Source organism: Perognathus longimembris, chromosome 8, assembly GCF_023159225.1.
Source record: "Perognathus longimembris pacificus isolate PPM17 chromosome 8, ASM2315922v1, whole genome shotgun sequence".
NCBI classification, from domain to species: domain Eukaryota; kingdom Metazoa; phylum Chordata; class Mammalia; order Rodentia; family Heteromyidae; genus Perognathus; species Perognathus longimembris.
In genome coordinates, this window is record NC_063168.1 from 73,266,240 (window position 1) to 73,278,521 (window position 12,282).

Sequence of the window (12,282 nt, forward strand, 5' to 3'; positions counted from 1 at the left end):
ACACGGGTCCCCAGGATCCCCTGGGTGGGGGAGCTCTAGGCCCGCCCGCCCCTCTGAGTACACGGGTCCCCAGGATCCCCGGAGGGGGGGGGCTCTAGGCCCGCCCGCCCCTCCGAGTACATGGGTCCCCAGGATCCCCGGGGGGGGGCTCTAGGCCCGCCCGCCCCTCCGAGTACACGGGTCCCCAGGATCCCCTGGGTGGGGGAGCTCTAGGCCCGCCCGCCCCTCTGAGTACACGGGTCCCCAGGATCCCCGGAGGGGGGGCTCTAGGCCCGCCCGCCCCTCCGAGTACACGGGTCCCCAGGATCCCCGGGGGGTGGGGGAGCTCCAGGCCCGCCCGCCCCTCCGAGTACACGGGCCCTCGGGCGCCCCGGAGCGCGGTGGCTGGACCCAGGCGGGACTGCAGCTCCTTCTTAGGGAACCTGACGGTCGGTGGGAAGCCAGGACGAAGGGGTCGGCCACGCGCGCCTCCGAGGCCCCGCTGGGGAGCTCCCGGCTTCCCCGCGGTCACTCGGGGACGGAAGCGCGGCCGGACGGGGTCGAGTCAGGACGCCGCGATGCGAGGCCCAGCGGGCGCCGGCGGAGCTGAGGCGGGCGGGGAGACGGCGGCCAGGGGTGCGGCCTTGGCCTCGGCGGCGCGGGGCGGGGCCTCGGCGGCACGGGGCGGAGCCTTGTGGGGCGGGGCCTCGGCGGCGTGGGGGCGGGGCCTCCCGGCGTGCCTCGCGGCGCCCAGCTTCCAACTGTGGGCGGTGCGGGGGGGGTGGGGGAGCGGCCGGAGGCCGGAAGTGGGCTGGGCCGGCTGGGCCGGCTTCTCGGAGCGCCGCCCACACTTCCGGGTCCTGGAAGCCTGGCTGGGGTTGCCGGTGGGCGGCGCGGGCGGGAGAGGCGTCTCCGGGGCCGAGCCGGGCCGGCGGCTCCTCTCCTCCTCATGTGAGCGGGCTTCGAGGCCCCGTCAGGCGAAGCTGTCCCGCGGTGGGCCCGGCAGCCGGCCGGGAACATGAGGCGGTGTCTCCTCCTCCTGACCAGCTTGGCTCCGCTGGTGCTGGCGCCGCGACCTCCGGACGCCGCGGGCCCCGGCTCCCCCCAGCGACTGGGTAAAGAGTGGGGGGCGGCGGGGCCCCGGCGGGCTTCGGGGGCGCGGCCCGGAGTGGGGGGCGGCCGAGAGCTGGGCGCTCAGGTGTTCGGGGCGGGGTGCCGGGCGCCAGGGGCGCGTCCCCGAGTTTCCAGGCAGGAAGGGGGTGTGGCTCCCCGGGTTTGGGGAAGGCCTGGGGCCGGCTTGGGGCGGACTGGAGGGCCCCGTGGGGGCCGGGGGCTGGGGTGGGGGGCTCCCCCGGTGTGTGTTTCTGCTGTGTGTGTGGGGGGGAGGGCTCATGCCGTCTAGGTCCCGGCGTGGCTAAGAAGTGGGGTGCGTTCGTGGTCCTGCCAAAGGCCGGGCTGGAGGAGGGAAGCCGGGCCCCGAGCCGCCAGGCTGGACTGGACGGCGGCCGCGGGAGTTGTTTCGTCTTCATCATCTCACTGGATTTGTCCTTCTCCTGAGCACTCTCTTAGGTCGTAGGAGGTGCTTGGGCGGGGGGAGAGGGTGCGGGTGGGGGGGGAAGGTAAAACTCGAGTTTTTCTTGCACACTTAAACATCTGGTCAGGGACGGTCCGTTTTGGGCCTCGCAAGTAGAGGATTCCTGTTTCGTTCTGTTTTCTAGAGGGCTTGCGTTCACATCTGTAAAGTCAGATGGAAGTTAGGGTGACCTTACAGTGTGTCCTAACCTTACTCCTTCAAAAGGACTTGTAAGGCAATCTGGTTAGTTAATAGCAAAGTGTGTAACAGTATGCTTTCCATAGTGTGAAGCTGTAGTATCAGTGTTCATGGTCCTCGGTTTAACCTGGTTTCTTGTTAGTGATGTACCGTGCGGATTGAGATCCTTCCGGTTTTCTTTGTGGCTAATTTTTTAGCATTAGTTATTGCCTGGCATTGAAGTTGTAATTGACTGATTATAGGTAATAAAGGTGTTGAGTGTTCTCACTTGAATAACTTTTTTTGTGTGTGTGATTGTGCCATTTGAAATGGATTAAAAGTATTTAAGGAGAGCAAGGAGCTAGTTAGGAAGTGCTGAGACCCAGTAAATTAGCCATGGCTAAGTAAGGATGGATACATGAGGATATTCATCATTTTAAGGATAATATTAGCAAAAAGAATAAACATTTAAGGTACTGAAATTATGTTTTCACCATTCTGAAAAGCAATGTTACATGTTTTCATTCTCCTGTCCACGGGTGAAAAAGTTAATGACTCCTAGAGAACTATATTATGCAGAGGAAAAAAACATTACTATCACATGATGTCGATTTTCAGCATCATATGCAGATCATAAGTTTTTAATTAGTAAAGTACAGATTATTTGTGCCAGAAAAATGTGCATAGATATATCTATTTTATGCATCAAAAACATTTGAAGAGCTAAGTGCAGTTGGCTTTTGCCTGTAATCCTACTCACTCAAGAGGCTGAGATTGTAGTTTGAAGCCAGGCCAGGCAGAAAAGTTTACTAGATTCCATCTCCAAATACCCAGCAACAAGTAGGGCTGGGGGTATGCCTCAAGAGGTAGAGTGCCAGCCTAGCAAGGCCTTGACTTCAAACCAGAACAGCAACAACAAATTAACTCTAAGTTGTTTGCTAGTCATTGTGCCTGGCATTGGAAATCAAAAGATCAGGTCGTATTCACCTTGATTTTTTTTTGATAGAGTGAAATAGAGACTCACAAGAGATCTGAACAGACACTCCTAAAACAACATGGAGGAGAACATTTGGGTACATTTAGAGCAAGCATTACTGTGAAAGGAGGGGGGGCATTGAATGTAGTCTAGGAAGATAATGACGACTTCCTGGGAAAGGTGATGCTTTAGCCTAGAGTTTTAAAACTAGATGGGAGGAGCGGGAGGTGGCTCAAGCAGTAGTCCACCTGCTTAGCAAGTACAAAGCCTTGAGTTCAAAACCTCCGTAACATAAAAACATGAATCTCTAGAATTCACAAAATTAAGGGGTAACAATGTTCCACAAGAAATGTACTCATTACCTTACTTATGTAACTATAACACTTCTGTACATCACCTTTACAATAAAATAAAAACTAGATAGGGCCAGGTGCTGGTGGCTCATGACTATAATCCTAGCTGCTCAGGAGGCTGAGATTTGGTTCTAAGCCAGCCTAGGCAGGAAAGTCCATGAGACTCTTACCTCCAGTTAATCACAGAAAAAGTGAGAAGTGGTGCTGTGCCTCAACTAGCCTTGAGCAAAAGAAGCCCAGGGACAGTGCCCAGGCCCAGAGTTCAAGCCCAAGGACCAGGAAAAACAACAACAAAAAATACCTAGATAGCTAAAAAGTGAAAATAAGGGCATTCCTGATGGCAGAACACGGGAACTGTTCTGACTTATACTGATGAGAATCTTACGGGATGATATATTTTTTCTGTGCTAGGAATTGAATCTAGGATCTTGAACACAATATGTATGTGCTCTACCATTGAACTGTATCTTCAGCCTTCATTTTTGTTTTTGTTTGTTTACTTTTTGGCCAGCCCTGGGGCTTGAACTCAGGGCCTTGGCACTGTCCTTGAGCTTCGTTTGCTTAAGGCTAGCACGCTACCACTTTAGCCACAGCGCCACCTCTGGCTTTTTCTGTATATGTAGTGTTGAGGAATCGAACCCAGGGCTTCATGTATGCTAGGCAAGCACTCAACCACTGGGCCACATTCCCAGGCCCATGTATGTGACATTTTTTGAAAGGCAAAAATATGATCAAAATCTGTTTCAATTTAACTGTTAAGAATTGCATAATTTAGGAAAGTTGTGAGTCATAAGACCTTAGTCATTATTATATCTTGTTGAAGTTGCAGCTGGGGTGTACAAGTCTCACTTTGATTTCAAAATTGTTTTCCCTTTGCGTTACTTTTAGGAAAAGAGCATGTAAATGGGTAGAAGGCCACAAATGGGGAGTGTTTATATTTCAAATATACCTTGAAATTTACCTTGAGGTTATTGGTATGGAGATTTTTTCATTTCATTTTTTTGTAGCACCATTTAACTGAGTATTTTAACATCTGGTTTCCTCATATTAATTTTGCCTATAAACTGCATTTCTTTAAATCTAAACATGAAACTACCATAACTGCTCCAAGGGAGATTTAATATAACTCTGAACTAGTCCAAGAGACAGTTATTTCTGGGATTGAAGTGAAGAGTTAAGCAGAGACCATAATAAACTGGAAAGATCCTTTTGGTATTCACAGACTTCCTGCATTGTTGAGTATAGATTTTCTCCAAAGCCAAGTGTAGTTGACTTTTCAGATCCTTTATCATTTGTATTTGTGAGAGATGGTAAGAATGCAGGGTTACAAAAGGTAGGCAAGAAAGAAAGGACAAGCAATAATAAACTCACTGTGGTAGGGAAGTGGGCTGAAAGGTTTTTCATCTACGTGTCTCTTCTCTCTTCACGTAGTCCTAAAATCAGCCGAGGAGATAGCCATCTCCCTTCCTTACCCACTTCCTTTTTTTCCTTTCCTCTTAATATGAATGATAGATTCTGACGCGTCTCATCCCCTGTCCTGATTTCACTTTCCATCTGACTGTGTTCTAGCTACTAAATACATGTCTGACCTAGCCATGTTCTCTGAAGCATTCCATGCCTACATCCCTCTGTGGTGCTGATGATTCTACCTAAGGGTTCACAGGCACTTTGTATAGAATATGTCCTAAGTCTTTTGCCATCTGTTCTTCTGATTAGAAAAATGAGTATAGAAAACAACATTAGGGGTGAGAATGGGAAGCCATCTCATTGCCTAAGTTTGCATTTGTATTGATTACAGAGCCTAGTGAGTCTGTTCAGACTCTGCAGTGGCTGAGCACTTCCCAGCTTGAGAGCCTTGGCTCTCCAGCCTCAGTGAGGAGACCTTTGTTATTCTGGGAATGGATTTCATTGTGATGCATGTTTACAATGTATTCTAGGCCTTCTATCACTTTCCCTTCCCCCTTCTCCCCCTCCTAGAACTATTTCATCAGGTGTCATTGTTCTGTTTTCATCCATGCAAACAATCCATTTTGACTATATTCATCTTCCATCCTCCTTGTTAGCCCAACTCCTGCTAATACCCACACGTCACTCACACATGTCCCTCCATTGGTCAACAGAGGTTCTCTGTGCTGTTGTGGTATATAGTTGCAAGAGAAGCTGTGACAGGGGATTAGGCAGTTCATAGTCCATCCTTCCCTCCTTATATAAACCCAAAAGTACATTTTTAGTTCTTTGGCCTGGTAGAAAGCACTGTTGTCCCTTTTTATTTCACAGACACAAGGAGTGATCATCTGCTTCCGGGGCTTATTGCGCAGCTGGGTCAGGTTGCTATCCTGTCTTGCTGTGTTTAATGCTGAAGAGCAGTTGTCATATGTCTTCTGCACAGACTCTGTAAACAACTTTATAGCAGTCTTGGCTTTGTCCTTAACAATTTCAAAAAAAATAAAGAGCAAATTTAAAACCTTACAGTTCGGTGTGTCAGATGTCTAAGATGGAGTGGCATGCTTCATTCCTTCTAGAGTCTGCAGGAAATAATCTCTTGCTCACTTTTTTCTTTCTTTTTTAAAGTTTGGGTTTTTTTTATTAGCATACATTAGTTGTACAAAGTGGGTTTTATTGTGACTTTCCATACATATGATCTATGTACCTTTATCCCCTCTGTTGCTCTCCCTAATCCTCCCTCTTCCTTTAAAAAATGTTTCATACATGTATATAAAAGTACTTGGGGGGCTGGGGATATGGCCTAGTGGCAAGAGTGCTTGCCTCGTATACAGGAGGTCCTAGGTTCAATTCCCCAGCACCACATATACAGAAAACGGCCAGAAGTGGCGCTGTGGCTCAAGTGGCAGAGTGCTAGCTTTGAGCAAAAACAAGCCAGGGACAGTGTTCAGGCCCTGAGTCCAAAGCCCAGGACTGGCCAAAAAAAGTACTTGGACCGTATCCACCCTTTCTCCTTTTGAGGGTGCCCACCTGTTCCAACAGAGCCTGTTGTACTCCTGTCATTCACGTCTTTTTTAAAAAAAAAACTTTTATTATTAACTTTGTAGTATTATTATTATTTTTTTCTGTTTTGACACTGGGGATAGAACCCAGGATGTTGCACTTGGTAGGCAAGCGCTTTGCCACTGAGCTACATCCTGGCCCTGTCTGTCATTCATTTCTTCAGTGACTTTTTTGTTTTTGTTTTTTCAACTTAGAGACAGGGTCTTGCTGTGTGTATCTTAGGCTGGCCTTCACGTCGAGGTCCTGCTTCATCTTCCCACATGCTAGGATCACAGACCTACACCATGAAGCCAGACTTTATTTTTTTCCATTTCCAACATCAGAGTAGGACTGGTAGTGTTACTTGGGAAGCCCTTTGTATTTCATGTAGGAGAGAAGTGGAAAGTAACAGTGCTGCTGGGTTCTGCATTACGCTTGTAGTTAATAAAGGTACAGAGTTTCAGCTGCTCTTTACCACCGATGTAGGTGTTGAGAATCTAGGACAGCATAGGTTTGCTCTTTCCCTGCTTTAAATCATGATGGCTTATCAGTAAGGCAGCTGCAAACATGATTTAATGCAAAGGCACTCCTATGTAAAGGAGCAATTTTGGCCTCTTCCCAACCCTTACCCATAGCTTCTGTGCATGTATGTAAGTGCACATCTCAATGAATGAGGTGCTAGAGCCAGAAACCTAGCAGTCTTTTAGTGATCTCTACTTGGCTTGCTCAGCAGTGTACCCACTGATTTCCAGGGTTCCAGTTTTGTTCCCGCTGGCCTATGGTCCATTCTGAAGTCCTAGTGAAATTTCTCTGTCCTTATCCAAAGTCCAGAATCCTTAATTTCACTCCAGAGCCCTTTGTCCTGGCCTCTGCCCCTGTCTTCCCAGCTCCATACCTGTGCTGCAGCCTCACCTCATATTGTATTCTCTTTCTGTGGACGGTCACATAGGCCATGTGCTCTTCTTAGAGTCTCCCGCTCTCCCTTCTCTGCACCACCACTGTCTCTTTTTGATGTAGTACTGCTTCTCTGGGAAGGTACTCTTGGCACACCCAGCAGTGGCTGTGCTCTGCTGAGTTCTTCCTTCACCGGTTATACCTGCCTCTCTCAGAAGAATTTTGTGTGATGGTCTGTCTTCCACAGTGTGCTAGAAGCACATTTCTTTCCTATAGCTAGTGCCTGAAAGATAGGAGGGTCTCAGTAAAAATTTGCTAAGGAAATAAGCAAATGGATTTGGTGGAAAAGAAAAAATAATAAGTAGAATATTTGTGTAGAAAAAGCGGTCAAGGTGGAAGGGTAGAGAAGATACAGAAGCAGTGAGAAAGGGGAGAGCTCAGAGCATCATGCCTGAGACAGGCTGTGTGGGGAACAAGCCTAGTCCTTGGCCGAGGAGAAGAGGGGAAGTGGGTAGGGGACACTTAAGTAACATTCTGCAGTCTGATGATTTATTTTCTGATTTGTATTATAGCTAGCTGAGATGAGAGAAGCTTAGTTGTTTAGGTGAGGGCTGTAACACTTTGCAGAAAGTTAAGGATGGTGTGATCATTCTAGAGAGTAATAGGCAGCCACGCTGGAAATTTTAGAAGGGGCTTTGACCAGATGCTAAGCAAAGAAGGATTGGTGACGTTGTTTAGCATTTACTGTAACAAAACTTGAAAGTTTTTTTGCAAAGGCAACAAGTGTGATTCCCAGTGGTTATGGGTCCACCAGTGCAGTGTGGTGAAAGTTTGAGTGTCTGGCACACTTTCTGGGAAGGGACAGTACCTAGAGCAGTAAAAGCTCCAGTTTGGCCCCAAAGATACAATGGTTTTTTACTAGGTTGTTTGTGATGGCTCAGATATCCTGTTTGTGACATCTGGTTATTCAGCTGGAGCATATTAAGTGTTTTAACATATGTTAGCAAGCTACATTTAAAAAGTACAATAAGTACTAGACAGTACCCTCAAAATAACCAGTGATGTTACTTACTATCTTGCCCTTATTTTTTCCCCTAGGTCTATTTTTTATACAGTAAAGATCATGGAATATGAATAGTTTTTTTTTTAATCTCCCTTTGCTCAAGTTAACATAGCAAAAGTATTTGTTTTCCCATGCTCTAAATTTTTTCCCATGCTCTTAAAAACCTGTTGTAAGTAGCCTTTTAGATTGCTGCAGTTTCCCCCCAAGTCCTTACCTATTTCCCAGTTATTTTCTTCTTTTCTGATTTTTCTACTTTTTCCAGGCTAATGAACATTTTTTGTGCTTAAAATATTTTTTTTTTCCTGGAATTGGAAATATGACTCTAGTGATAGAACACCAGCCTTGAGCAAGAAAGCCAAGCAACAAGTCGTGTGTGTGTGTGTGTATGTGTGTATGTCTGTATGTCTGTGTGTCTGTGTGTCTGTCTGTGTGTCTGTGATGGGGCTTCAACTCAGGGCCTGAGCACTGTCCTGAGCACTTTTGCTCAAGGCTAGTGCTCTACCACTTTGAGCTCCACTTCTGGTTTTCTGGTGGTTAATTGGAGATAGGAATCTCATGGCCTTTCCTGCCTGGGCTGGCTTTGAACTACGATTCTCAAATCTCAGCCTTTGTAGTAGCTAGGATTATAGGTGTGAGCTACCAGCACCCAGTTTAGCAATGATTCTTAACTCCTATTTCCTGCATGAAAACAGTAAATGTTACTCTTTTTCTATTTATCCCCATTTTATCCTGTTACACTAAAATAAATCCTTGCTAAAACTTAAAAAAAAAGAAGTGCCAAGCAAAAGCTCAAGGCCCTGAGTTTATGCCACAGTACTAGCACCAATTTTTTTCTTCATTTTTGTCTGTTTTCATTGCTTAAGTGCCTTCCACCCATCTGTCTTTCTGTCTTTCCTTTTAATGAGATGAAAGTCTATATTGTCCAGATTGCCCTTGAACTCCTAGGCTCAAGCCAGTCTTCCTCAGCTTCCCTGGTAGCAGAGACCACAGCCATCTCACCAGGCTTGTTCAGTGGTTTTCAAACTTGATTTTTGATTGTGTAGGGCTGAGGGGAGATGAGAACATTTGCATTTGCGCTTTGCTGCTGCTGCTTGTGTGGGGGCACTGGAATATTCGGAGAATCACTGCCATGTTATTTATTGACAATGAAAGCACTGTGTTGAGGTTAGGTTTCTAAGTCTGTAGGAGTGATTATGATCTTGAATGAAACTGAGTTCATGTACCAGCCTGTATCAGTGAATTTGAAGAGCTAAGAAAAGAACTGCATTGACTTTTCAGCATTGAGAATTTAGGCAGTTTGGGAACTTGAGTGCTGATAGGTATAAATTTTTACACTGAATTTGTGATAAGGTAAATGTATAGTGATGAGTAAAAACACTTGGCTATTTCATAACCTATTTGTGAGAAAAGACAAGTATGCCTTACCAAAAAGTGCCAGAATAAAGGCATAAAGAAAGGGCTTTGGGGGGGAGGTGGGAATGAGGGAGGAGGTAACAAACAGTAGAAGAAATGTATCCAATGCCTAACGTATGAAACTGTAACCTCTCTGTACATCACTTTGAGAAAAAAAAAAAAAAGAAAGAAAGGGCTTTAGGTGAGCACTGGTTCCTGTAATCCTGTTACTCAGAAGATTGAGATCTGAGGATTGCAGTTTGAAGCCAGACCAGGCAGGAATGCCCATGAGACTTTGTTTTTGTTTTTAATTAATTAACCACCAAAAAGCTGAAAGTGGAACTGTGGCTCAAGTAGTAGTGTGCTAGCCTTGAGCAATAACAACAAAATGCTCAGGGACAAGGCCCAGTTCAAGGCCCAAGACTGGTACACTGAAGAGAGAGAAGAGCGTGCGCTTTAGAATTCAGAGAGACCAAGAGAGGTCATGTTTGGTTGATAAATCAGAAAGTAAGAGAGTAAATAGTAGGAGGTTCCAGAATACCTAGGCTATTTTTAGAGGACTTTCAAAAGTATCACATCAATAAAACTTTGGTATTTCAGCCTGGCAGGCTGAAGTTCAAAATCCATTTCTGTGCTACATTAGCATTGTGGTTAGAACAGTTTACTTATTTAAGTCTGTTTCTTCATTTGTGGAGTGAGGATAAAGTCCCAGGGATGTTCATGGAGCGAATTCTGTAAAACACCAGCATGATGCCTTTTATTGAAATGAAGAAATAATTGATGAGGGGTTGGCAACGTGGCTTGGTGGCTTGGGTGGTAGAGCACCACCAGTCAGTGAATGAATGACTCCTATACTGGGGTTGAGTCCCAGTTTCAGGGAAAAAAAAAAAAAATTAGTTGATGAGTGGTTGAAAAAGTGGCCTTTTGAAGGTTTCCATTGGTACCATCAAGCTTCGTGATTAGCAAGATCAAGTCACCAACAGCCATCCATTGGCAGAAAGCTGGTTCTTTTATTTTTATTTATTTATTTATGTATTTATTTTGCCAGTCAGAGCCTGAGCACTATCCCTGGCTTCTTTTTGCTCAAGGCTAGCACTTGGCCACTTGAGCCACAGCACCACTTCTGGCCATTTTCTTTCTTTTTTTTTTGGCCAGTCCTGGGGCATGGACTCAGGGCCTGAGCACTGTCCCTGGCTTTCTTTTTGCTCAAGGCTAGCACTCTGCCACCTGAGCCACATTGCCACTTCTGGCCATTTTCTAGATATGTGGTGCTGGAGAATCGAACCCAGGGCTTCATGTATACGAGGCAAGCTCTCTTGCCACTAGGCCATATTCCCCAGCCATATATGTGGTGCTGGGGAATCGAACCCAGGGCTTCATATATACGAGGCAAGCACTCTTGCCACTAGGCCATATTCCCAGCCCCCAGAAAGCTGGTTCTTATCAGCAGATAGGGAATCACAGTTTGTCAAGGAACAGGCCAAGTCAGATGCTTTGATCTTAGAAATTTTAAACATACACAAGCTGGAAATTATCTGGAAGTTATTTCATTGTATAACATTGCATTCTTTTTTTTTTTTTTTTTTGGCCAGTCCCGGGCCTTGGACTCAGGGCCTGAACACTGTCCCTGGCTTCTTCCCGCTCAAGGCTAGCACTCTGCCACTTGAGCCACAGCGCCGCTTCTGGCCGTTTTCTGTATATGTGGTGCTGGGGAATCGAACCTAGGGCCTCGTGTATCCGAGGCAGGCACTCTTGCCACTAGGCCATATCCCCAGCCCTAACATTGCATTCTTTGAGATATCAAACTTACTAGTATCTAATATGTAGTCCATGTTCAGTTTTCCCAAATTGTTTTAAATGTATTCCCACAGCTGGCTTGTTTGATGTGGGATACAAAAAGTTACACATTGATTGCTGGCTATGCTCTTAAGTCTTTTCTTTTTCTGTTCCTTCCTTCTTTTATATACCATTTATTTTGTAGAGAAATTGGGTGCTTTGTTGTGTGGGATTTAAAAAATTCTAGGTGTGGCTGATTGCTTCCTGCAGTTGGTATTTAGTTTGGCAGCTTCGAATCCCTGCCTTTCTTAAGAACTGGAACTTACATCTTCATAGACTTGGGGTCAGGTTTTTGTAAGAGCACATCGTTGGTGGTGCTGGCTTACGCAGTACCTTAGGGAGAGTTTATTGTCTGGTACACTCATTTTAGTGCTGTTACAATTGCCTTGTGGGTTTGGTTGCTAATAACCTTTTTACCCTTTTTTCAGAGAAACTTGATTCTCTGCTCACAGACTACGATATCCTCTCTCTGTCTAATATCCAGCAGCACTCAGTGAGGAGGAGGGATCTACAGGCTTCCACACATTTAGAAACACTACTCACGTTTTCAGCTTTGAAAAGGTAATTTGAATTATTGAGTAATATTATGGCAGTAGGAGGGTGTTCAATGTGTCAGAAGTAGTATATAGAAAAGCATATCTATGGAAACCTCAGGAAAGTCTATCTTAAAGATTTGAAGTTGATACAGTGATTTAAAAATTTATCAACTGACTTATTTTCTGTGTTCATATATGGCTTGTACACTATAATACTTACTTTACCATTCATACTGGCAAGTATTTAAACCTATGTAAATGAGTATTCCAATGTATTCATCGCATTAACAGTATGCTTATGAAATTCTAAGAATTTAGATTAACTCGATGCTTAAACTGTACATATTTCTTGTTCATGTTTGTAGATGGCAGTCATCAGTTAAGAAAATGTTCAGGAATGGGGTCCTGGCTCAAGTGGTATAGTACCTACCTAGCAAGTGTAAGGCTCTGAGTTCAAATGTCAGTACTACAAAAAAAAAATTAAGTTACCCTGTGTGTAGGGAAATTTTGTAATTCTA

The 12,282-nt window shown here is 45.6% G+C and overlaps 1 protein-coding gene across 1 annotated transcript in view; it reads left to right on the forward strand.

The window, feature by feature from the left end:
- Positions 1 to 835: 835 nt before the first annotated feature.
- The window catches only part of Adam17 (ADAM metallopeptidase domain 17), a 44,297-nt gene continuing 32,850 nt past the window's right edge, over positions 836 to 12,282 (forward strand). Inside the window, 2 exon segments of the mRNA XM_048353433.1 lie at positions 836 to 1,094; positions 11,657 to 11,789. Coding sequence (XP_048209390.1) covers positions 998 to 1,094; positions 11,657 to 11,789 — 230 coding nt within the window. The 5' untranslated portion in view covers positions 836 to 997.